General features: G+C 39.0%; 1 protein-coding gene across 1 annotated transcript; it reads right to left on the bottom strand.

The window, feature by feature from the left end:
* Positions 1–197: 197 nt before the first annotated feature.
* LOC147335632 (basement membrane-specific heparan sulfate proteoglycan core protein-like) lies at positions 198–25,801 on the bottom strand. Its single transcript, XM_086286100.1, has 8 exons — positions 25,549–25,801; positions 11,257–11,430; positions 9,914–10,195; positions 8,803–9,066; positions 6,990–7,256; positions 5,856–6,137; positions 1,391–1,657; positions 198–478 (listed from the first exon to the last, which is right to left on the bottom strand). Exons 1-8 carry the CDS (start codon positions 25,799–25,801, stop codon positions 198–200), a joined length of 2,070 nt encoding a protein of 689 aa, XP_086142226.1.
* Positions 25,802–27,339: the final 1,538 nt, after the last annotated feature.

Below are 27,339 nucleotides of genomic sequence, written 5' to 3'. Positions count from 1 at the left end.
CTCCACATGTGCAACAACTGAGGTGAAGAAACTGGGATCATTACAGTTTATATTTCATTTTCATCAGATTTACTGAATATATTTTTCTTTTGAGTGATTACTGTTTATAACTCCATTAAAACTTTGTTTACTTTTGTTGATATTTTGTTGTACTTTTGTATGAAATGTGTAAAATAAATTAACATTAAAATGTCCTGTCATGTGATCAACTTACATAATACAGTCAGTCTGATGATATCACTCCACTCTGTTAACAAATAGTCCCTTCTGCCCCGGCAGCTGTATCCTCCTCTGTCAGACTCAGTAACTGTGGTTCTGTATTCACTGGATGTTTCAGGTATGTTTGACTGGCCTTGTCTCCATTCATACGTCCACTGAGCTCCTTCACCTCCCTGAATCTCACATCTGACAGTGACTGTCTCACCGCTGTATATCTGAGTCCAGGATGACTGCAGGGTCACAGTGGGCTTACTGGGAGCTGTTCACATAAGAATGATCCAGTTATGAGAAGAGAAACATGAAAACTCTGCTGTTTATAACATAAGAGGAGAGTGACTGCTAAACAAATGATTCACAGACAAACAGTTTAAACTTTAAAACAAAGTCACATCATAACAATTTCAAACTGTAACGCAACATTTTTTACAAAGTGTGCAGTATTTACTTTGCACAGTTATCATCTTTTATTCAGATTCCAAAAGTTACAGATTATTTTTCATAAATTGACAGCAGATTAAGAAGACTGGAAGAAATTATCGTGTGAGAAACGTTTTCTAAAAGTTGTGATGAGGTCATCATGTGAAACTGGTGCAGTTGCTGATTTGGGACATTGGAGTGTGTCACACTTGTAGTTATTGTATAACAAACAGGTTCTTGTGGCTTTTACAGATTTTCCATGAACTGAACTGTACCAGTTTCACATGATGACCTCATCACAACCTTTATTTTTCATTTATTTAAAAAAATTAATTGATTCCATGAACAACAATTACAGGAATGAATCTAAGTGGAACCTGTAATGTAGCAGAACAGTCTCTAATAAAATGAGGTTATATTGTAGTCAAACCTGAAACGTCGAGGAATGAATGTAAAAATGCTAAAAACAAAGGAAGTAACTGATCTGCAGTGATAAACTCCACATGTGCAGCCATGAGGTCAAGATGGGACAGACTGGGATTATTACATTTGGACTGAATTCTTCTATCAAACTAACAAAATATTTTTCAGAGCGATTATTAAATATTTAATAATGACGATAAAAAATATTTTAAACTGCTTTTGATACTAACCAACAACATAAACCTACAGTGCTGTTGAAAGATAAAGTGTTTGGTTGAGTTGATGAAACACTGCAGTATAAATTAAAATGTGTGAAATATGTCCAACTTACTTATTACTCTCAATGGCGTGCTATTACTCCACTCTGTCCAGGAAGAGCTTCTTCTGCCCCGGCAGCTGTATCCTCCACCATCAGACTCAGTAACTCTGTTGATTCTGTATTCATTGGATGTTTCATGTATTTTTACCCGGACTCGTCTCCATTCATACGTCCACTGAGCTCCTTCACCTCCCTGAATCTCACATCTGACAGTGACTGTGGTACCTCTGTATATCTGAGTCAAGGATGGCTGCAGGGTCACAGTGGGCTTAGGAGGAGCTGTTCATAAAAAATAACATCATCAGACTTATAGAAATATAAAATGATAATTGAAGCTTTCCTGGTTTTAGTGGTAATCACATTTTTTTCATCCCAGTGACAATTTGACTGAAAATCAACAAAAAAAACTTTAATAAAAACAAACAGATTAAACCTGGTAATTTGCTGATATTTAGAATCTACCAGCAGAGTGACTGGAAACAACCAGGTGTGCACAAAACTAAACTGAGACTGAACATCAACACATCAACACAATATCATGTAAACAACTTCAGTTTCTCAGATTTTACATTGCATAAATACTTTTAAAAGTCAAATATCCCACTATTTACTTATTTCTACATCTTCACATTTGCATATTTGTACATTTATCAACATATAATCCAGAGTTGTCAGTTGGCTGTTATCCTTCTGAATAACCTGAGATCTTAGTTTCTAAGGAGGCTCAGATCCTTTAATGTGTGGAGCAAGACGTAGGAGATTTTCTACCAGTCTGTGGTGACAAGTGTGTCTATTTTACTGTTGTCTGCTGGGGGGCCACACTTCAGAGGCACCAGAGCTCCTCCGACTGATTCAACCACGCTGCCATAAAGAATAGTGATGTGCGGATCGATCCTGAAATATCGATTCCTCCGATACCAGTCATTTATGTTCTAGAATCGATTCTCACATTAAAATATCGATATTTTAGTAATTTAGAGTAAATTTGTAGTTTATCATTAACAGGAACACAGTGTAAAGAAACTAACATTCGGATTGTCTACAAAGGAACTACTTCCTCTTCCGCCTTTCATAGTCATGTGTGAAATACGGCTGTATAAATGTCTCGCAGCCCCTTGGCGTGCGCACTCACAACAATGGCTGAGCGTAATCGGAGTCATGTGCGGACGTATTTTACCTCCACAAACAGCTGAGACGTGGTTTGCGATACATGTGGCAAAAAAGTGCTCCAAGAGTGAGGTGTTGTGGCCATACTAGGGAGACATTCAAGAGGGCTGTTGGGGGGGGGGGGGTAAATACATTTTTCAGGGTTTATTTATCGGATAAAATACGTTAAATGTCACCGTTATTATTGGCCGGCCCGGAAACAGCGGGGGTGTCCAAATTCAGAGGCTGCTTCCACCTGAGGACCCGCCCTTCGCGGTCTAAAGAAAGCCGGGTAGTACGTCACAGGCTCCCTCGGTGCAGTGAAACTCTGCTGTCTGCTCCTTGCTATCTAAAATATAACCGGGCGCTGACGTAAACTCTTCTGTTTAATCAGTTTTCTGTTTGACGTTTATTCAGCTGTGTGAAAACCCCGAAGGAAACCTCCCGAGGGATTAATAAAGTTAAATTTAATTGAATCTAATCTAATAACTTTAATCTCAGCCAAACGGAACAAATAAAACACTGAAAAGGCCAAACAATAACATTTTTAAGTTATCAAAGTGACTTATATATCATGTTTAACCCGAGTAGTGAAAGATAGGGTTTGAAAACGATGTGTCGATCGGCTCAGATATTTGAAGTTCACACAGCTACATTCTCACCTGAAAACATGTTAAAAGTTTTTTTGCGACCCAGAAAGAGAAATAAGAGTAATATTAAAACTAAGTCGCTGCCGCCATTGTTGGAAACTGGAATTGGCTGGAATTCTGCAATATGATTTTTCAATTTTGTTGTCCGGGTGGAAAATCGTGAGAAATTCGTGAGAATGGTGGCTCCGGGAGATTTTCGGGAGGGGCACTGAAATTCGGTATTCTCCCGGAAAAATCGGGAGGGTTGGCATGTATGGTTGTGGCAACATCACTAACCTTGTCAAACACCTCAGAGTAAATCATGTCACAGAAAATGAAGCGCGTATGTTGAGGCAAACTGAAGAGGAGGAGAGGGACAGGTGCTGCTAGGGCGAGACAGACGTCTCTCATGGAGTCCTTTAGTGCTGCAGGCAGCAACGTGTTCAAATAGCACAACTTCAGGTTTTTTATTTCTATATGATGAACTCTGCATTATTAAGTGATAAGAACAAGTAATCTGATGTCCTGTAATCATTATGATGCTATAATTTGAGATACAATAAATAAAATAAGTTTCTGTACAAAGTATCGGTATCGGATCAGTATCGTCGATACCACATGAATATTACTTGGTATCAGATCGGAAAGAAAATCAGTGGTATCGCACATCACTAATAATGAACACTTCAATACATCATTCCTGCCGTTTTCTATAAAGCTGTATAATAACCCTTCATAAAATATTAGTTATTAATGCAATTTGCAATTCTGTCTTACACAATATGAGCCTTACTTTTACTGTTTTTAACAAACTTTATTTTATTCATTTTTTTCACTGTAAATATAAAAATTTCTGCGCTGTCTCATAGTGTAAGGCCCCACACCAGGCCCCACTGGCACTTTTATTTTATTGGTTAACTTTGTTGTTTATAGTAGACTTTACTACTTTCACTTTTTATCATTCTGCTCTAACACAACAATTTCCTTTGTGGGATCAATAAAGTATCTATCAATATTGACCCGTTGAATATGTGTCCTATGTTGTAAACTCTTAGAGCCGGAACTTTGACGTGAACGACGCGAGCCGGGAGCCGTGTTTTTTCTTTCTTTTTCACACCCTCTCTCTGGCACTTTTTTTCCGCTTCGCTCCGCAGGCGAGTCTCGTGCTTTGCGCTGGGAAGAGGAGGGAAGGGCGGTAGTTACACTCTCAGTAGCACAGGAACAGAGCGGGAGGGAAAGACAGAGAAAGAGCCAGGGACAACAACGTCACATTAGAAAGGTATAGTAATCATCCACAACTATTTTCGGTTGCAGATGACAAAGGATTCAGAAAGTTTATTCATGCAGGCCTATGTGACAGAGGATATGCATGTTCTTTTTGTTTTCATATTTTAATTTATATTTAATTGTGTTGTGGTTTGCAGTGTTTTGCGTTGTTTCATTTTAAATTTGTTTAAAAGGAAAAAAGCTGAAAATTTAAATAGTTAAAAGTTGAACTGTGAATAGTTGGTTTTTGTATTATGATTTATTTATTACATTTTATGTGGAGTGAATAAGTAAAAGTATATTTACGGTGGCCCCTACAGACAAAGCACGTACGAACTTCAAAACACGTACGAACTTCAAAACACGTACAAACTCAGAAGCACATAAAAACTCAAAACACGTACAAAAGACAACAGAAGGTCTCCAGGATGCTGGGCGCAGTGTTGAGCTTTTGTTACCTAGTGGCTACACAAGCCAGGAAGTACCAACGACCGGATTTGGTGTGTGGTAGTAACAGGTAAATTAATATTATTTATTATTTGAATATATATGAGTGCTTGTGTATAAATACACAAACAATACACATATGGTTTCAATTGTGTAATTTAAGTGATCTAGGTAGCTCTGTTTTGGAAGTTCAGTTCATTTTGGGCCGTTTCAATGTGGACGCAAAACTCTGTGAAAATGACTGAAAACGCCAGTGTGGACTCAGAGCATTTTCGGACGTAGCCTAAATGTTGTTTCTTGGAACTGCAGAGGGCTACAACAAAAGAAAAGTTCAACAGGTTATGAATTTGAATCACATATAAATTATCTGAAGTTGTTTTCTTACAAGAAATTCGACCTTTTGAATGTCTGAGTGCCGGCATGTGACGGCCGTACTGAATACCATTTTGAGTTGTTCCACTGACATTTCAGCTAAATGGATTAGCCACATCATTTTTACACTTTGATTTGTGAGGTATCTTTGAATTCAGCCTGCTGTAAGTTCATAATTTTCATCTCCATCAAACAAAGAGATGTCCTTTTGTTCCTAACATAAGCTTACTTAACTGTGATCTTAAGTTTTTCTGTAAACCTTTAGCAACACGTTTGTAAATAACTTGGTCTCAAATGATTAATAAAGCTCAGAAAGAGTTCATCATAAGCAGGTAAGGTTTTCATCATGTGAGATGTCGGATTCAGCAATTTTGTTTTTCGATGCCAAAAAGCATTTCTGGGGCAACACTGCTCAGGAGGAGCTGTTTAAGTGCACTGTGTGTATGTTCCCCCGTGTGTCTGTGTGGGTCTAAAGGCTTCCTCCTGCAGTCCAAAGACGTGCAGTTCAGTTTTACAGAAATTAATGTGTGAAAGATTGAAAGACAAAGTATTTTGTTGTGTTTTTGATGAGACTTTGTGCAATATAAATAAAAAAGGGTGAAATATGTCCAACTTACATGATACAGTTAATTTGGTGATATCACTCCACTCTGTCCAGGAGGAACCTCTTTTACCCCGGCAGCTGTATCCTCCACTGTCAGACTTAGTAGCACTGCTGATTCTGTATTCACTGGATGTTGGAGGTTTGTTCAGGTTGTTTCGTCTCCATTGATACGTCCACTGAGCTCCTTCACCTCCCTGAATCTCACATCTGACAGTGACTGTCTCACCGCTGTATATCACACTGCTGTATATCTGAGTCCAGGAGGATTGCAGGAACACAGCAGGCTTAGGAGGAGCTGTTCAAATAAAAAAATATATATCATTAGAACAATGATAAATTGACTTCAAAATCAATAATCAAAAAGTTATTTTTTAATAAATAAATTAAACCAGGTAATTTAATGATCTTTATATTCAACAATTTATTTATTTCTACATCTTCATATTTACATATTTAGACATTTATGAACATATAATCCATGAGCAGTCAGTTAGCTCTTGTTTGCTAACAATGCTGTTAAACCTCTAGTGATGGATTCAAAGCTGGAAAATGCTCTGCTCTCATGAAGTGATTATTGTTTCATAAATGGTGAAATACAAAGTCTTCATGTAGCAACAAAGTCAAAACTACACAAAACCTTTGTAAAAACATTTATCTGAGTTCAGTTTTACAGAAAATAATCTTCATTCAGAGTAAAATTAATTTCTTATTTTGCCCAAAACTCGTGATGTTTAATTTGGAAAGTGTAAAGATAAATAAAGTAAAAAACAAAACAAAACTGCTGCTATGAGTAAACATACGAGCAGTTAGAGAAAGGCTAATGTAGCAGAGCAGTCTCTCCTAAAATGAGGCCAAATTGTAGTCAAATGGAAAGTTTGAGGAATTAGAAAAAGAAAAATGCTAAAAGAAAAGATCTGCATCATGACACTGAGCTGCAGTGATCAAAACTCAGCATGTGCAACAACTGAGGTGAAGAAACTGGGATCATTACATCTGTTTTTCATTTTTCATCAAATTTACTGAATATATATTTTTGTGAATGATTACTGTTACATTAAAAATTAATTCACACTACTTTTGTTGTTATTTTGTATAAAATGTGTGAAATAAATTAACATTAAAATATCCTGTTATGTGATCAACTTACATGATACAGATAATGAGATGATGTCACTCCACTGTGTGTAGAAATTTCCCCTTCTTCCTATGCAGCTGTATCCTCCACTGTCATACTTAGTAGCACCGCTGATTGTGTATTCATTGGATTTTTCACGTATGTTTGACTGGTCTCGTCTCCATTGATATGTCCACTGAGCTCCTTCACCTCCCTGAATCTCACATCTGACAGTGACTGTCTCACCGCTGTATATCTGAGTCCAGGATGGCTGCAGGGTCACAGTGGGCTTAGGAGGAGCTGTTAAAAATATATCATGAGCAGGCTTACAGAAATACAAATTTAACGCTGTCCTGCCTTTTTTGCTCTTGTTAATGGGAATAATATTTTTGCATCCTGTTGGAAATATGACTTGCAATAAAAAGTTCTGACATGTTGATTATTACTTAAAGAGATAAAGAGATGCATTTCTGATGTCATATGAGTCTGAAATGTAGGTTTCTTCAAATTCTACTTTTTTTGTTATTGCCTTGACATTTTCCAGCAGAGAAGCAGCTGATGGCAGCATGTGTTCAGCATGTGTTCAGCATGTGTTCAGCCGAGGAGATTCAGTGACAACATTTAAAGCTTTGTCCGAGTTTAGCTGGAGGACATTAGCTCACATTCAGTTTGAGCCTCAAAGTCATCAGTCATTAAGAGAACTCAACATGCCAGGGTCACATGGTCTAAGTACAGCATATCTTTGTGTCATAAGCATATGCAAAATAAGAAGATGCACCATGTGTCTCCATTACATGTCCAATACTAAGGACATATAAGGAGAGCAGGATCAGACTGACTCTATTGTGCTGAACACAACAGTAGTTTTGCCAAAATCTGTTTGTAATTTTATAGTCCAAGTCCAAACTTTTCTGAACCAGTCAATTCATACAAACTTTTAAAAAGATAATCAGGAATGTAAACATGTCACAGGAAACTGTTTACAACAACAAGCACGTGGGCTCAACAAAAATCACAAGTTTACTAAAAACTTCATCAGCAGCAGATCAAGGTAACTCTCACTAATGTTCCATAAACAGCTGATCCACATATGGAGCTGTTCTACATTAGAGGTTCTTCTTGTGTCATTGAAGGTGAGACTCGTGAACACCTGTGGTGGGTGTGGTTTGGAGCTCAGTTGCAGGACAGGGGTGGAGCAGCAGGTTGAGGGGACAGTATCAGGGGTGGGTGGCAGAAACAGCTGATCCCAGCCGCACTAATGACCTTTTCCCTTATTTTAGTAGCTGCACGTGTCTGGAGGAGGAGAGTCAGACTGAGACTGAGAGTCAGAGTGGAGCAGAATGGAGCAAATGGCTCCAGCGTGTGTGTGTGTGTGTGTGTGTGTGTGTGTGCGCGCGCGCGGAAATAGAAATAAAAAGTGAGAACAGAATCCAAAAGCTCTCTACTTGTGTGTGTTTGGGGGTGTGGTGCAAGGGACAAGTGGCAGAGTGCTACAACTACTATGTTTTCATCAATTTCAAAATGTCATCTTGAACATGAATCCAAAAGAAAGCTGTAATGAGAAAGGCTGAAATAGCAGACCAGCGTCTGATATAATTCAACTACATTTTGGTCAAACCTGAAAGCTCGAGGATTTAATGTAAAAATGCTAAGAAAAAAAAAGACCTGATGGAACTGCAGCAATAGAATCCACATGTGGAAATCGTTTTGCCTTCCAGATACATTTGGATATTAATCTAAAAAAAATAATATTATTGAAAGTATTGATATTAAAAATATTTTGTTGTGTCATTGGATGAAACATCATGCAATGTAAATTAAAAAGAGTGAAATATGTCCAGCTTACATGATACGGTCAGTGTGATGATGTCACTCCACTCTGTGAAGAACCTGTCTGTTCTGCCCCGGCAGCTGTATCCTCCACCATCAGACTCAGTAACTGTGATTCTGTATTCACTGGATGTTAAAGGTGTGTTTATCTTGTCTGGACTCCATTCATACGTCCACTGAGCTCCTTCACCTCCATGAATCTCACAGCTGACAGTGACTGTCTCACCGCTGTATATCTGAGTCCAGGATGGCTGCAGGGTCACAGTGGGCTTAGAAGGAGCTGGTCAAACAAAAATATATCATTAACAGATGGATAATTTCACTTGAAAATCAACAATAAATGTCACGGTCTGTGTGGAGGGAGGCATGAAAGGACCCACAATGCAGACTCAAACGTAGAGGCCAGGCTGAAACTCAAAATGGGAGCTTTATTGCTGAACACTGGAAAAATTAAACTAACGTTGGCAATTCAAAATAAACTTGGTAGGTATGGCAAACACAACACACAGACATATATGAGGGAGGACGCAACGCTGAACACATCAGGAAGACGGAGGACTTAAATACACACACGAGGTGATCAGGAGAAGTGGCAACACATGGACAAACAGCTGAAACATGAGCATAACGACGTCAAAGGGGAAGTGCAAAACTAAACACACTAAACACAGGAACATAGGACCTTTTTCAAAATAAAACAGGAAACATAATGAAACGCAGACATGACAACGTGAACTTGACAACAAAAGACATGCAGACACAAAACACATAAGGACAAGGGAGACTTAACGCAGGGGTTGAAAACACAAGGGGAAACTAATAAACAAATGAACTTAGAAAACCCACTGAACACTGGGTCAAAAGACCCAGGAGCGTGACAATTAAAAAAATGTATTAAACTAATTGAATCAGGTAATTTACTATATGTTTTTATCTCCAGATGTTTCACTGTGAGTGATTGCTGTGTATTATTATAATTACATTAAAAGCTGTTGTACATCAGATTTAATATTTAGATATTCAAATAAAAACCAAAAGCTTGAGGTTTGTTGAAAGACAAAGTATTTTGTTGTGTTCTTCGATGAAACATTGTGCAAGATAAATTTAAATGAGTGAATCCCACTTACATAATACAGTCAATGTGATGTTGTCAGTCCACTCTGTCCAGGACGAGTCTCTTTTGCCCCGGCAGCTGTATCTTCCCCCATCAGACTCAGTAGCACTGCTGATTGTGTATTCTCTGGATGTTGGAGGTGTGTTTAACTTGGCTGCTCTCCATTCATACGTCCAATGAGCTCCTTCACCTCCATGAATCTCACATCTGACAGTGACTGTCTCACCTCTGTATATCACACCGCTGTATATCTGAGTCCTGGATGGCTGCAGGGTCACAGTGGGCTCAGGAGGAGCTGTTTAAATAAAAAATATATGATTAGGAGATTGACTTGTGAGTTTGATTTGAAAATCAATAGCAGAATTATACAAATATCAAATCATCATTAAAGCTGTCCTGGGGGTTTTTTTTTGCTCTTGTTAATGGTAGTCGTAATTTTGCATTCTGGTGACAATTTCCCTTGAAAATCAACTTTCAGGAGGTTTGTTTAAAAAAACACACACAGGTAATTTGATGATATTTAGAATCTACCAGAGTGAATGAAAACAAACATACAAATAATCCTGAAATGAGGGAAACTGAGTTTTCTGTTCCACAAAGAGAGTTAACTCTTTGTGTAGACAGCTCTCTGTGTTTTGCTCTTAAAGTTGTGTTTATAAATCTGTGGAATTATCAAAACATTGGTTCCATATAGAAAAGTTGTTTCTGTGGCTGGTTGTGATTTCATTTCAGGGCTCAGCCCATTACAGAGGACAAAACAGTAATATAGTTGAGTTCTGTACGGTCTGCAGTTATTCAACTGATTTTTTCCAAAGCCAGTAAAGAGACTGTTTCAGTCATCTGTGTGTGAAGAAATAAAAACATGTAAACGAGTGTCTGTGTCTTTAAATGATCACGTGTCTTTATCTCATCATGAAATAAATTATTTTGTGATAAGATAAACAAATGGCTTCATTTGTTTTCTATTTTCTATTTTTTTGAATTCTATTTTGTTGTTATTGTCTTGAAACTTTCGAGCAGAGAAGAAGCTGATGGCAGCATGTGTTCAGCCGAGGAGAGAGTTTAGCTGCAGGACGTCAGCTCTCATTCAATTTTGAAATAGTGGTGAAAACTGTGTGTTTGCAGCCACAGACATGAAGAAACTGGGACAATTACATTTGCATTTATTTTTTTCATGTAAGAAACAATTTGTTTTCTCGTTTTTACCCTGAGTGATTACTTAATATTAACATAATAACATTAAAAGCTGTTGTGCATGACTTTAGATATCAAACTAAAAAAAAGAAACGCACAGTACTGTGGAAATTATTTTGCAATCTTTTTGGAATTAAAATGAGAGAAATGTGTCCAACTTACCTATTACTCTCAATGTGATGACATCACTCGACTCTGTCCAGGAGGAGTTTCTTCCACCTAAGCAGCTGTATCCTCCACTGTCAGACTCAGTAACTGTAATTTTGTGTTCATTAGATGTTGGAGGTGTGTTTAACTTGTCTGGACTCCATTCATACGTCCACTGAGCTGCTTCACCTCCATGAATCTCACATCTGACAGTGACTGTCTCACCGCTGTATATCTGAGTCCAGGATGGCTGCAGGGTCACAGTGGGCTTAATGGGAACTGGTCACATAACAATGATCCAGTTAGGAAAAGAGAAACATAAAAATTCACGACATTAGAGTAGAGTCACAACAAAACAGCCAGCAGTTGTTAAAGTACAAACAACTTCAGTTTTTAAATTAGTATCCAATCATTAAAACATAATGATTAGTGCATAAAATGTTCACTGGATAGATTTATGCACAGATTTATGCTAATACACAGTCAGTACATGAAGCTCGTTTTGATACAAGGCCTTGGGAAATAGAGACGCTGATGGTGTCACAGCACCCTCTGGTAGAAACAAAATAAAATAAAATAATAAAATAATATAACATAAGCAGAATTATAGAAATGTAAAATCATTATAAATATCTGTCCTGGTTTTATTGCTATTGTTAATGGGAATCATAATTTTGTATTCTAGTGACAATTTGACTTGAAAAACAAGTTTTGTTTTCATTGAGGACGCACTGAGCCTAATAATTATTAATTTGACATATTTAGTTTTCTAAGTACTGGTTTGAACAGTGATTCACTCCATAATTCGGAGAAGGCCATTTTAAACTTGGAAAAAATATCTAAACTCATCAGTTTCCTGAATGACGAATGATTCGCTTTTAATTTGTGTTTCTTCTCCTTCCTCTGCAGGTGTAGACGTCTCTATCAGATATAGAGATTGCACTTAGAGCTCAAAGAGATGATCTCATTGTCAGATGGGTTTTTTCTGAAATCAGATTCTCTCTGCACAGTCCATCAGAGGTCAGAGTTACACTGCCCCCTGCTGGTGTGGTGTCAGCTTTCAGAGTGGCCTTGATTTTAAGTTTTGTAAGTTAGAAAAATATGAGGTTGTTATTGTGATCCTTTTAGTGGAAGAAGAAGAAACCCACAACATCTGCCACACAGATGTTCCAGCTGCAGTTTTCTTTCCTACTGCAAATGTGAGCAGTGATGGCAATAACGGCATTATAAGTAACGACGTAACAGACAGACGGTTGAAGCTGTCTTCAGCTTACGGCATCTTATATCAGTTGCACGCAAGTAGCTGTCTACGTAAGCAGCTGCGCTCTCCCATAGACAGCAATCACTTTTTGCCACAACACCTGAAGCTCAGGTGGCAAAACAATTGCATGAGTGCTGCTGTTTGACTGCGGAAGAATAAAGTAGTCGTGGTAAGCCAATCACATGACCACTTCAAGATGCCAAAGCAAGAAGGTGATATAAACCAGTTTTTAAATTGTGTTGATAGGCCACGTAAAACCAGAGTCATGATAAACAATATATATGCTGTGTTTTTTTCCTGAATACTTTCGTCACATTTACTGTCTAAGGACAGCGCTAGCAAGCACTCTGTGCTTATGAGCAAAAAATAAACAAAACAAAAAAACAGCCCGTTCCTGTTGGTGGGAAAATGTACAATGTCGACCAATGACAAATTGATATGGCAATATGACATGTGATTGTTTAGGAAGAGGGGGAAGTTTTAGGAGTGACAGAGAGAGAAAGAGAAAGAAAGAGAAAGAGCAGAAAAAAGGGAGAGAGAGAGAGAGTTATAAGATGTGAGAGATTTGTGACGTTTAGCGTGTTTGGAGCATGTAGATAGTGTTGTCTTGTGTAGTTAGTGTGTAGTGTTGTGGATAGTTTTGTATTGTGTGTGAGAACAATAAGGCGACTGCTGTCTCCAGGTAGAAAACAGGAGTGATACACCTGCTGCTGTCAGACCTGCAGGTATCAGGCTGTGATGTTCTCCTTTATAGTGGACAGAAGTTATTTTTTTGGAGTGGCACAAATAATTTGTGGCATCTTATTGAATGCAGAACAGCTGATTGTTTTGTAAATAGTTTGAAATGTCTGGGAGCAGGTGAGCCTGGTTTCTATTGACATAACCACCACCAGCAGAATAACGTCACTTAAATGAGTGAGTAATACGCCACCTGGTGGTTTGTTCTAAGCGTGAGAAAAAGCCTGAGCCTGTAAGCCTGAGCGCAGGGTTTATGAACCCTCTACTTATAGAAAACTCTCCAAATTCACTTGTGGATCTGTCACAGCAGAAGTGCAATCTTGTGAATCATAACTGTGATCTGTTAGCATTAACTAATAAACACGCATGAAAAGGAAATCAGTCAGTTTCAAGGAAACAAACTCTAGTAAATGTAAAGCATAGCAGCTGAGTGAAACATCTGCTCACATGGTTGCACTCTTGATATGATCATTTTAGTATTTTAAAATGCAGTGGAGTGTGAGCTGTATCATATACAATATTTTGTCCCTCAGGTTATTCCTGAAATATAGTTTGTTTCAAGTTTGTTATATGACGGGTCACATTTATTCATCTCGTAAGTAAATGATTCTGCAGTATTGCTCAGCAAATACACTTCTTCCTGGTCTGTTAATGTGAAAGTCCGCCATCTAGTGGTTAAATAGCGGAAGTGCCAAGTAATAATGGCTAGAGCTCCGTGTCTGTGATAGTTCTGCATCTGCTGCTCTTGAGATGGGATAAAGTGTAAGTTTGGGGAGATGATGGATTGTTTCTACATATTAGTGCTCTGTCCTTCTTGTGGGTCTGTGAAGTTTGTTACATTACTACTGTAAGCTAACTGTTAGTGCTTTGTTTTGCCTGTTAGCATAAAACATGTCAGCATGTGGTATTTGTATTTACGTCACTTGACAGGCTTTGTCCATTTATTGTTAATGTTATGATCTTGCATTGGTCATGTGACATTTGTGCATCTACACTGAGATTAAATGTACCTGCTCTGTTTTGTTGTTACAGTTTTACAGACTGAAAGTGGTACAAATGGTACATCAGTAAAAGCTCTGAAGAACGCCACAGTCTCCACATGGAGCGCTTACTGAAGCCATTTATGTTTAACTGCACAGGCTGAATAGAAGCATTGAGTCTGTGCAGAAGATAACATGTAAACACAGGGAGGATATTATTGAGCACATTATAGGAGATAACAGCTACATATATGAACAGGAAGAAAAAGATCATTTCTTACCTTCAGCATTTCCACAGATGACAGTACTGAGCACTAAAATAATGAATAAAACCTCATCAGACATTATACAACTGATAAGATCAAAAACAATATAAAGTAAGACTTTCTTAAAGATGAACAGTAATAACCAGTAATCTGTTTGACAATAAAATAAAATAATCATAAAAATCCAAACTGTTGTAACACAGTGTGTAACTATAAGTGATGCAAAAAGCAGCAGTGTATCAAACATTTAAACACTATAAGAATCACAAGTCTGCTTTGTTCCAGCTCTCAGGTAAACAGGTTAAAGCAGTGACTCACTGTAATTCTCACAGATCAGAAACATTTTCTTTAATCGCTGCCATTCAAACAATGTCAGACGTGTACTTACAGAAAAAGCCCATCATGCAGAGCAAAGAGTGCCCCATCGTCACATCCAGCCTGCTGCACTCTGATCCTCAGATAATCAAACAGTTTTAGTTTGCAGAAAAAGGAGAAGTTGTGTTTAATATAGATACAACAAGAGTTTTTCTACAGGCTCTTATTCTGATTGGTCTCTCTGTGCTTCCTGCCGTTACACACAAAACTCAAACAGCTCCTGTAGCTTTGACCGCAGCAGTTGGTTGGCATGTTTATATTTCCTGTCCACTGCAAACATAGAAGCTTGTTTCTTGTGTTGTGTTGTTTCCTTTCTCTATAATATATAAAGCTGTTCTGTTGCTTCATGTCAGGATATTTCTTTTGCCCATTTGGGGGATTTTTTGGCTGCAATATCCACTAATATTTGTCTCCTGGCAGGTTTCTGCAGACTGGGAGTCACTGAGAGTGAATATACCAAAACAGCTTTTCTACTTTGGTGCCTGTATTTTCACTAAAGCCTTTTTAACCCTTGTGTGGTGTTCGTATTTTTGTTACTCAGCCAGTGTTCATGGTGGACCCGCTAGAGTTTTGGCTTTCCAAATTAACACTATCAAACAATTTTATGTTAAATTACTCAACAGATGTTTACTTCATCCCAATTACAAGACATATGAACAGCAAACATGGTTAATTTTTTCCCTTTACCTTTGTTAGATCACATTTATGAATTAATGTGCTTCTCGTTTTTCTTTTATATAAAATGTTATAAATAAATCAGTTATAATCAAGTGGAGTGAGTGGAAAGACACAACACATTTACACGTGAAAAAATAATTAATTGTTTAATTTTTCTTTTGAAAAAAACTGAACACGGGTCTCACAGACCCGAACACCATACAAGGGTTAAATCATTTTTCTCCTTTTAATTGTTTAACTGCTGAATTAAAATTAAATTCTTACTTTAGGCTGCATTAAAATATGTTTATTTTATTCGACTCTTAGCTGAAACATCATCATGCAGTCATATAGTGAAAAGGCTCCTTTGACCTCAGACCTGTCAAAGTTTCCACCTTGTGGTTAAATTCTGGTTTTAAGTTTGGTGGAGACCCAAACACAGGAAATGACTCAGTGTGTGGCTGAAGTGAGATTAAAGACTTTTATGTTTCACCAACTAAAGAACAATTAAATTCATAGATAAATTCAAAGTTATATTTATTATCTGTTGTCATTTCAAAGTAAAGCAGGAACTCATTTATTCTGCAGACTGTTCTTTGTCTTGCTTTGACATGTATGTGCAGACGCACACTGACCTCAGCCTCTGACTACATGTAAACATAATAAAATAAAACAAACTGATGTGAAACAATGATTGAAACACTGTGATAATGATGTTTGTGTTGAACACCACATGTTACCAACCAAGATCATGTGATTGTGTCCAGAGTCAGTTCAAAAAGCAGACCCATATCCAGAGCAGGACTCAGAGTACCAAACAAAGGTGACCTTTATTATGAAGCTGATAGTTTCAGGCCTCGATGGTAACAAATGAAGAAAACTGAGTTACAGATAACTGATCACATGAACACAGAGACTTACCTGTGGGTCATCACAAAGTCTTCCAGATCACAGAAGTTTCAACTTACACCCTCCAGTCAACATAAATAAATAACTGAGACTTAAACACTGTGTGATTCCACAAATGTTAATCTGTCCAAATGATTCAGTGATGTGTAGACTAATAGATCAGAAGATACTGTGGTGTATTACCTACAACATGACTGTAGACGGATGTTTTTTTTCTGTGTATCTAATGTTATAATAATTATTCCTGATAGACTTTTGCCCTTATTTTTACTCATGTTGCCATAGTAACTTTGAATCGTAAAAGTCTACTGAGAAAATGCACAAAGCAACAAACCACATGTTCCTTCATTGTGTTAAACAGTTCACTTATAACTCGAGCAAACTTCCACTTCCTCTTTACATTTACTGAAGTTTGCTAACAAGAGTAAGTAACCACACCAGACACCACATCCACACCAGAGTTTTTGAAGTGTTTTAGAGCGGTGGTTTGATGTGGATGATTGTTTGTCCTTGTATATTATGTGCATGTGATCACAGCCCTGGGCCCTGTCCTCAGCTTGTGACGGGTCCCTGGACTCTGGGAGGGTCGGCTGCCCGTTGCCTCTGGTTCTCAGAAGCTCTCCTCATGGGGTCTCTGTCTTCCTTCTGCTCTCTTTCAGGTGCTGTTTGTTTTCTGTATCGCTACCTCTTTTTTCTCTTTCTCTCTCTTTCCTTCTCTTTCGTTCTTCTAATTTCTTCTTCCTAGTCTGGACCTCCCCACCTGTCAGCTCTGGCACTGTTACAGTAAAGATGTGTAATCTTTTTTTTTTCTTTTACTTTAATACCTGCAAATAGTTAATGGAGCAGTTAAAGCACAGTTTCTATAGTAAATGTTCTTCCTCATTTTAACTCTGCAGGCTGATGAAGGAAACAACAAAAGATCATTGAGGTTTGTTTCAGTGCAGAGATGGTGCAGATAAGACTGCAGCTCTGTGTGAACTTGCAGTTATACAAATAACAATGTTTACACAATATTTTCCATCATTTTGAGAAGTGATCCTTCCTGTCACAGTCTGAGCTACAGGTCAGAGTTTAAACACTTTCTGCATATGTTCATGGTCTCAATCATTCAAGTTTCACATCTTACTGACATGTTAATAGTCTGAAGCAGCGGTCCCCACCCTTTTTTGCGCCACGGACCGGTTTATGCCCGACAATATTTTTATGGACCGGCCTTTAAGGTGTCGTGGATAAATACAACAAAATAAAACTAGTACCGGTACCGAAAAAAGAAGATTTATTCATAACACACGTGAAAAGACCCAGGAAAACTGAGTAAATGATAAAAACGATAACAAAATAACGCTGAAAACCGATAAAAACCCTGAAAACCATACATTTCACACCTGAGCCTCAACTCTCGCGGCCCGGTACCAAACGACTCACGGACCGGTACCGGTCCGAGGCCCGGGGGTTGGGGACCGCTGGTCTAAAGTATTGTCCTCATCAGGGTATAAAGAGGACAATAAAGTGCAGTGTGCTTTAGGACCTTATGTTTGCTGGATACTGATGGCTTAAAATAAGAGATTGCTACACACAAAACTGTTGTTTCAAACCACAGGCTGCATTTCCTCTTTTCTATGTGGCCCAGTCGAATATGAGGCCATTCAGTGGATTAAAAATAAACCTGTGGCAGAACAGACAGCAACCACCAACAACCCTTCATGCACACTGTAGCTGCCGCCCTGTGTGTCGGCATTATTCTGTATTGTCATGTTTGCAGTTTGATGAATTTATAGATAGAGTTAGAAGAATATATATATATTTTTCTTATTTTAAACATTTAAATATAACTGAAATAACAAGAGAAAAAAGAAAAAACAAAACGTAAAAATCATCAAGTTTTCATGTAAATATCTATGTCTACAGAATGTGTGTGCTCGAAAAGGAGTAGGATGAAGTTTACACTTTTAATAATAGTTTGCATTTATATAGCGCTTTTCAGGACCCCTCAAAGCGCTTTACAATTCCACTATTCATTCACTCTCACATTCACACACTGGTGGAGTCAGCTACAGTTGTAGCCACAGCTGCCCTGGGGCAGACTGACAGAAGCGAGGCTGTCATATCGCGCCATTGGCCCCTCTGGCCATCACCAGTAGGTGGTAGGTGAAGTGTCTTGCCCAAGGACACAACGACCGAGACTGTCTGAGCCGGGGCTCGAACCGGCAACCTTCCAGTTACAAGACGAACACCCAACTCTTGAGCCACGATCGCCCTTTTCCTGTTCCTAGCCTCTTATCTCAAATGTAATTGCTTACAGATCCATAGCTAGAATTCAACATTATTTGATCCACACATGTTTAACTATGTACAAGTCTAACACATGAACATACACAAATAAAACCATTTGCAGCATGTAAACCAAAACAACAACAAACGACATTTTTACATAAACTAAGCATCCTGTGTTTAACATCTGCTTAATCTCTGAGCTTATTTTATGTGACAAACACCTTAATAAACACTTTGGTTAAGCTTTGGTTACTCTGGCATTGATCCATCAGAATGAGGACACAATGAGACAACTCAGTCACTGAGAGGAAGATTTCCTATATTCATGCAATTTATATTATTAGGCAATTGTGTGAATTTTTGTACTGATGTACTTGTCTTGATTTCATGTGTACAGGTGTTCCACACACTAACTCCTCTGACTGTCATGCTGTGATATTTTACATTTGTCCTTACTATTGGCTTGCTGAACATAAGGATTCCTCTCATGAGTATTTGGTCTTACATGGAACAAGTTCTGAATTTGTGGGGCAAAGATTTATTTGCTGATTTGTACATTGTTTGCACAGTTCTGAGGTCAACCAAATCTTTAAATTTGAGAATATTTAATTTGATAAAAAGTGGATTTAATGGTTCTCTTGAACTAGTTTTATTTCTTATGCTTATTGCTCTTTTTTGCAGAATCTATATTGGATGGGTGTGTGTTTTATACGTCTTTCCCCACACTTCCCCACAGTATGTCATGTACAGCAGTATAATGGAACAATAGATAATATAATGATGTTTGATTGATGAGGTCCTTAACCTTGTAGAGAATTGCCAGAGACTTTGATATTTTGCCTTTGATATAAGTAATGTGGTGAATCCAGCATAGTTTGTGATGTATTATCACACCGAGGAATTTTATTTCAGATACTCTGTCTAATTCAATGTTATTTATTGTCAGTTTACTATCGGTAGAATATGTGCGATTCCCAAATATTATGAATTTTGTTTTACTCAGGTTCAATGTTAATTTATTAAGGTCAAACCAGGTCTTCAGATTATTTAATTCATTTTATAGTTCATTCAGATGTTGCTCCAAGTTACTTCCACAGCACAGTAAGTTTGTATCATCTGCAAATAATATTACTTTCAAAGACTTTGAAATTGCACATATCTCATTAATGCACAATATGAAAAGCAGCGGCCCCAAAACTGATCCTTGGGGAACCTCACACACAATTTTGGCATTTATGGCATTTATTTATGTATTTATTTATTTTTACAGTTTTTAAGGTAACTGTTAACCCATGATAATGCCACCCCTCTGATTCCATATGTACATAGTTTGTTAAGTAAAAGGTTGTGATCAACTGTATCAAATACTTTCTTTAAATCTAAAAAAACCTCTGACAGCATATTCTTTGTTTTCAAAACAGTGTTTACTCCATTACTTAACTCCATTAAGGCAAGCGTTGTGGTCCTTTTGGGTCTAAATCAATATTGCTCTTCATATAGCACATTATATGACTTTATCACCAAAAACAATCTATTGTAAAATATTTTTTCCAGTATCTTAGAGAACTGCAGTAGTAGAGAAATGGGACGATATTGGAACTACTTTTGCAATTTTCATCATATCAGGAAATAAACCACTTTGTAATGACAGATTACAAATGTAGGTAAATAGTTTCACAATACATCCAATAATATCTTTAATTAAGTCCATATCAATGCCATCACAGTCAGTTCATTTCTTGAAGTTAAAGGATGTAACTGCATCAATAATTTCCTCTTCATCTACTCCCCTCATAAACATTGAGTTTGCTACATTAATAGTTTTAATTTTAGGAGGGTTTCCAGTTTTTAAAATTTCTTTTGCCAAGCCAGGACCAACATTAAGAAAAAGGTCATTAAAACATTTGCATTTTTTTATGTCACTGGTGTCTTTGCGACAAAATTAATATAAATTTAATCCTGTCAGACAGGACAGGATTGGAAGGTTGATGGTTCGCTCCAGTCTGCGTGCCAAATAGCCTTGGGGAAGATACTAACCCCAAGCTGCTCTCTGATCCATCTGCTGAAGTGTGAATATGTGATAGAAAGCAAGTAAATAGAAAAAAGTGCTTGGGTAAATTGGGCAAGTTGTGTAACGCGCTTTGAGTGCTCAGAATAAAAAAGTGCAGTATAAGAACCAAACCATTTATCAGACATTCCTCAGAGGTTCCTCACACCTCGATGCTCTTCCTGGTTGTGTTGTTTTGTCTTTCTCCAGGTCTTTCCCTGCAGGATGGTGGCCCTCTCTTTTTTTATGCCCACTTCTGCATCACTTATTCTCTGGTGTAGTAGAGAAACATATAATCAGTAGTCAGGGAGTGAATGTTAGTTACAGATGATCTTACACACCACCTCAACATAGTATAGTATAGTTTGTATAGGTGTATAGGTTAGCTTGTAAGCCTCTGTATACACACACAAACAACAACAAAGTAAAGAATCAACAGCATAATGTAGTGTTTGGGATTTCTGAGGTTCAGCAGTGCTGGGAATAGTGGGAGAGTTACTGGGAGGTGCTTGGGTAACAAAAGGCCATGCACAGGTGTAGTTGGCCTCTTTGTCTTAGTTTTGTTGTGTTAATGAAGCTACGTTTCTCCTCACAAATCAGCTCTGAGCCTGAAGGACTGAAAAGAAACCATTTAAACTTTCACAGCTGCAGAAAAAGATTCAGTGACTTTGTGATTATTTCCTTATTTTCCAACAAAGATCCGAAGTTCAAACTTGTGGCTTCAGACATTTTCACGTATCTCAATTCTGTTAAGGAGAGATGCTGACACCATGTGGACAAATGCTATTATTGCTGGTTTGTGGGTTACAAATGTTTTTAGCATGGCAAACCATATAAGTAATAGTAATACTGTTTCAGTGTAGAAATATCTGTGTGTCCGTTGTTCCAATAAGTGTTTTTATTCATCATTTCTATGAGGAAAAGAAGAAGGGAAAATGTTTCGACATTAAAGTGGCAAATTTGTGAGAAAAAAGTGGCCCTTTAGTGCCGAACTGCCATCGCCTGCAGTACAGTAACTGATACCCAATGTCTCATTTACAACAGAGACCTGTTTCAGACAAACATATTTAAATTACAACATCAGCATGTTTGTGATATCAGTGTTGTGACCTGTAGATTGTATAATTCAGAAGTGATATGCTCACTCATACAAACAATCACAGACTTTTTTCATGTTTTTAATCCTGTAAGGAGACAAAAGTGATCCAGAAGAAATGTTTTAAGCGCACTGACATCTGCTGCATCAGCAGTAAGATTATTTCTAAATTGGTGAAACCAAAATCTTCAAGATTTAAGGCGAGGATTGTTTCGAAGGTTTAACTGGTGCAAAAGGTCTAAACTCAAGATAAGATTGGGAGATTTGTTAACATATATTTGATTATTTTATTTTTTTAACCTTTTCCTCTATAACATTATTTTTGCTTTTATTTAGGCCAGAAACAAAAGTTGGCTAAATAATTAAATTTGAAAGAGAGATTATTTTGAAGTAAGAAAGTTAAAAAAAAAATCACAAAAAAAAAAAAAAATCACACTTTTAACACTTTTATTAAAAAAAAAAAGAAAGAAAGTAAGATCGATTTAAAAACAAATTGCTATGGTTACTGCAGGATGCTGCCTTTAAGTTTGCTTAGAGGTGTGAAAAACAAAACAAACACCAAAGAACAAAAATGTCAGCTCTTTCAAACAACAAGGATTTTATTTCTCACAGTTTTACTGACAACAAACTGTATTTATATAATTTATTAGGCAAGAAAATTTAAACAGAAACAAAGTCAAGCAGTAAATAAATGTTGTTATGAATAAAAAACCCACATTCTTCTTTTTCCAAATATTAGATAAAACCGTAAAGAGTGGAGTGTGTTGTAACACATATTTAAAGTGTTGCAGTCATATGTTTCTAATCCAGCTCATTACCAAAACTGTCTTTGAATAATTTTACAGAGAGCAGCGGAAAAACAGAACAACACAACCAAAGATTTTACAAAAACATCAGATGATGTCAGGAAACAGACCAGTTTACTGCTGTTTAGTATAATAGTATAATACTGTATAGGGAAAATTATGAATGCATAGTTGTTATTAGGGCTGTCACAAATGATTATTTTTATAGTCGACTAGTCACCGATTATTTTTTTGATTAGTTGACTATTCAGATCATGCACCCACTGGACGTAAAACGTACAGCTTATTGCACCAGCAGCATCTGCTTTCATATAACTATCACTAGCTTACAGCTTGAAGTGTTTAAGGTATGTGCTCACTATAAAAAAGACGAGATGATAGTTCATTAAACTTTTAATTAAATTTGCAGATTGTGTCGGTGGATTTTAATAAACTCAGCCGTCTGCTCTTTGCTCCCTAAAATATAACACTACACTGGAGTAAATTCTCGATCATGTCACACTTCTGTTTAATCAGTTTTCTGTTTGACGTTTATTTCACTGTGTGAAAACTATAACTTTAAACTCTGCTAAACCGATCTACTCAGGAACAAGAAAAAAGCCAAATAATAACATTTTTAAGCTATCTAAGTTATCTAAACCGGTGAACCGTGGGCGATATGCCAGGGGACACAGCCTGATGGGACACGTCCACAGACAGGGGAGCAGCAAGAGTGAACTCGCGAACGAGACACTTGTAGGCAGCCAGGAGGTTTCAGCTCACTGAGTGAGTCCCTGCTGGCCGCTGTTACACCCCGGCCTAGGCAACCGGAGTGCAACACGAAAAAAAGAAAAAATAAAGAAAATAAAAATAAGGTAAAAACACACGACAAAAAAACCCACTAAGGCTCTCCACCAAAATCATCCCAAAACGTAAGTATCAACACTATTTTCTTTAAAGCAAAACACAATATTTATTTACATCACACACAAGACGTCAAACTATTTACAACAGGGGGGAAGAAGATCGCGACCATGACATACAGAAACACAGGGCTTAAATACATGGAGGGAGCAATCAGGGAATGGACAACAGGAGGGAAACACAGCTGGGGCAAATCAGAACTGACGAGACAGGGAAACGTAAACTGAACACACTAAGATAACACAGACTTTCAAAATAAAGTAGGAAACACATAACAGTCACGCAAAAACAATACAATACCAACGCCAAATCGTAACATACCCCGGAGGAGCACCTAGACACTCAAATCCACACACAATTACGGTCACAGTCGTAACACCCCCTTACCCAAAAATCAAACATTTAACCCCAAGTGAAATGTTTTGATCAAAAGCGGATGAAGGCTGGTGGAGGCTGGAGCGGTCCCACGGACCCCCCAGCAGACGACGAAGGCCGGAGCGGTGCCACGGACCCCCCAGCAGAGGCAGACGAGGGCTGGAGCGGTGCCTCGGACCCTCCAGCGAAGGCGGACGAAGGCCGGAGCGGTGCCACGGACCCTCCAGCGAAGGCAGACGAAGGCTGGAGCGGTGCCTCGGACCCTCCAGCGAAGGCGGACGAAGGCTGAAGCGGTCCCACGGATCCTCCAGCGAAGACAAACGAAGGCTGGAGCGGTCCCTCGGATCCTCCAGCGAAGACAAACGAAGGCTGGAGCGGTCCCTCGGATCCTCCAGCGAAGACAAACGAAGGCTGAAGCGGTGCCTCGGACCCTCCAGCGAAGACAAACGAAGGCTGGAGCGGTCCCTCGGATCCTCCAGCGAAGACAAACGAAGGCTGGAGCGGTCCCTCGGATCCTCCAGCGAAGACAAACGAAGGCTGAAGCGGTGCCTCGGACCCTCCAGCGAAGACAAACGAAGGCTGAAGCGGTCCCCGGACCCTCCAGCGAAGGCGGATGGAGGCTGGAGCGGACCCACGGACCCTCCAGCGGAGGCAGATGAAACTGATGGAGGCTGGAGCGGTCCCCCTGACCCTCCAGCAGACGACGAAGGCTGAGGCGGTCCCTCGGACCCCCCAGCGAAGGCAAATGAAGACTGAAGCGGCCCCACGGACCCTCCAGCGGAGGCAGATGAAACTGATGGAGGCTGGAGCGGTCCCCCCTGACCCTCCAGCAGACGACGAAGGCTGGAGTGGTCCCACGGACCCTCCAACGAAAGCGGACGAAGGCTGGAGCGGTCCCCGGGCCCTCCAGCGAAGACAGACGGAGGCCGAAGCGGTCCCTCCCTCGGACCCTCCAGCAACGGCGAACGGCTGAAGCGGCCCCCGGGCCCTCCAGCGAAGACAGACGGCTGAAGCGGTCCTCGGACCCCTCAGCGATTGGACGAGCCCCCATATGTTACACCCCGGCCTAGGCAACCGGAGTGCAACACGAAAAAAAGAAAAAATAAAGAAAATAAAAATAAGGTAAAAACACACGACAAAAAAACCCACTAAGGCTCTCCACCAAAATCATCCCAAAACGTAAGTATCAACACTATTTTCTTTAAAGCAAAACACAATATTTATTTACATCACACACAAGACGTCAAACTATTTACAACGGGGGGGAAGAAGATCGCGACCATGACATACAGAAACACAGGGCTTAAATACATGGAGGGAGCAATCAGGGAATGGACAACAGGAGGGAAACACAGCTGGGGCAAATCAGAACTGACGAGACAGGGAAACGTAAACTGAACACACTAAGATAACACAGACTTTCAAAATAAAGTAGGAAACACATAACAGTCACGCAAAAACAATACAATACCAACGCCAAATCGTAACATACCCCGGAGGAGCACCTAGACACTCAAATCCACACACAATTACGGTCACAGTCGTAACACCGCGTAAACCTGCGGCACGTAGGCAATACCCCTCACATGGAGCCGGCACTGCAGGCTGGAAAACACTCACTTGCCGCCTGTGTCCCAGGGGAACACAGTCTGCAACAGCACAGCTGCTGAAAGTGTAGGGCCGAGGTAGGGAGGTCACCCGAAGGGTCCAGCCCCAGAGCTGCGAAACACCCCGTGCCTTCTGCAGACTGGGAAGGGGACTGGTGGCCAAGCCCGCTGAAGGCCAAGCAGGGACTCAACACAAAGGTCTGGCGAACCACGGGCAATATGCCAGGAGATGACATCTTAAAGAAGTGTCTACACGCCACGACCATGCACCCCGTACATATGGAATATGCAACGGAGTGGAAAGATAGTCTCGATATGATGGAGAACTTCTGTTGTGAGCTGAGAAAAGAAGGGTTTCTATAATCTGCTGCAGTGTTTGAATGAATGGAAGAATCCAGCTCTGACCTCACATGACTGTGGAAATGTTTGCTGCAAAAGTCTGCAGCTACAAACACTGAAAACCTGCCTGGATATCAGCATAAGGACGTGTGTGAGGGGTTACTGGCTGCCCAACATGCCTGTCCCACCTGCGGCTTCCTGTTGAAGAACAATAAAGTATATTTTAAAAGTATTGTTTCCCCTTGATGTAAAGTGAAGTTCTGTTTTGTGTGTTTGAGTCTTTACAGAAATTGTGTAAAGTTAACTGTACCTTACAGACTTTGTTTAGAAGGCGCAGACAGACTTTGTATCTGTGTGGAGGAGGAAATCACCTGGTTTTACTTTCATGTAAATATCTGGTCTCAGACATACACACATCTTATCATTTGTAACGTGTTTCGTGTTTTACAGATTTTTTACGCAAAACATGTGAAGCTGAAGCACTTCTCTATCTTCTTCTGTATCAGTAAAAAATCATTAACACCTCACCTGGGATACTTGAAACAATGGTGTGTTTTGTACGGTGATGTTGTTACTCGACTAAATCAAACTGACCGACAGTGACTTGAAAAAGTATTCATACCCTTTGAACGTTTACACATTTTGTTACCTTAAAACCACAAACTTAAATGTTTTTTTATTGGGATGTGATAGAACACAAATAGTGCAGAACTGTAAAGTGGTATGAAAATGATAAATCGTTTTCAAAATTTATGTAAATAAAAATCTGAAAAGTGTGGAGTGCATTTGTTTTCAGCACCCCCTGCGTCAATACTTTGTAGAGCCACCTTTTGCTGCACTTACAGCTGCAAGTCTTTCAGGGTTTGTCTTTACCAGCGTTGCACATCTAGAGACTGAAATGTTTGTCAACTCTTTGTTGCAAAATGGCTCAAGCTCAGACGGACTGTGAACAGCAATTTTTCAAGTCTTGCCACAGATGCTCAGTGGGATTTAGGTCTGGACTTTGACTGGGCCATTCTAACACAAGACTATTCTTTAATCTAAACCAGGGGTCGGCTGGGTGATATCTAAAACCTGCAGGTTTTAGATATCACCCTGGGCAGGGCTCTAGACTAACTTTTTGCCATGGGCGTACCGGTACGCCTAACTTTTTAAAGTTAGGCGTACCGGCACAAAAGTTAGGAAGCACACAAATTTTATAATAATTTATATAATATAATGTGTTTTTCTGGATACACTGTGCTTTTTCAGCATTCAAAGATTGATGACACCATGTCAGAGCACTGGCTATGAATTTCAGAAGGATCAGGCCTTAACTTAACAGAAAAGTTAGCAATAGTTCTTTTCCTATTACAGCTACATCCACTTCTGTCGTGCCCAGGCTGCTCACTAGGGCTGAGTATCATCACTGATTTCTATAATCCATTCGATTCCGGTGTTCAAAGTCCCGATTCGATTCAACTTA

Source organism: Aulonocara sp. 'chitande type north' Nkhata Bay, linkage group LG3 (genome assembly GCF_057382095.1).
Source record: "Aulonocara sp. 'chitande type north' Nkhata Bay isolate Kocher_YH1m ecotype deep benthic linkage group LG3, A_spYH_male_GT1.1, whole genome shotgun sequence".
Taxonomy (NCBI): domain Eukaryota; kingdom Metazoa; phylum Chordata; class Actinopteri; order Cichliformes; family Cichlidae; genus Aulonocara; species Aulonocara sp. 'chitande type north' Nkhata Bay.
This window is presented reverse-complemented; position numbering and strand designations above follow the sequence as displayed.

Bases quoted from the DNA above. Each gene is read 5' to 3' on its own strand.
- LOC147335632 (XM_086286100.1), bottom strand. From the start codon at position 25,801: ATGGTCGTGGCGTGTAGACACTTCTTTAAGATGTCATCTCCTGGCATA. The intron at 10,196-11,256 runs GTAAGTTGGACA...TTATTTAAACAG, and splicing joins CATCACATTGAGAGTAATAG to CTCCTCCTGAGCCCACTGTG. The intron at 6,138-6,989 runs GTAAGTTGATCA...TTATTTGAACAG, and splicing joins CATCTCATTATCTGTATCAT to CTCCTCCTAAGCCTGCTGTG.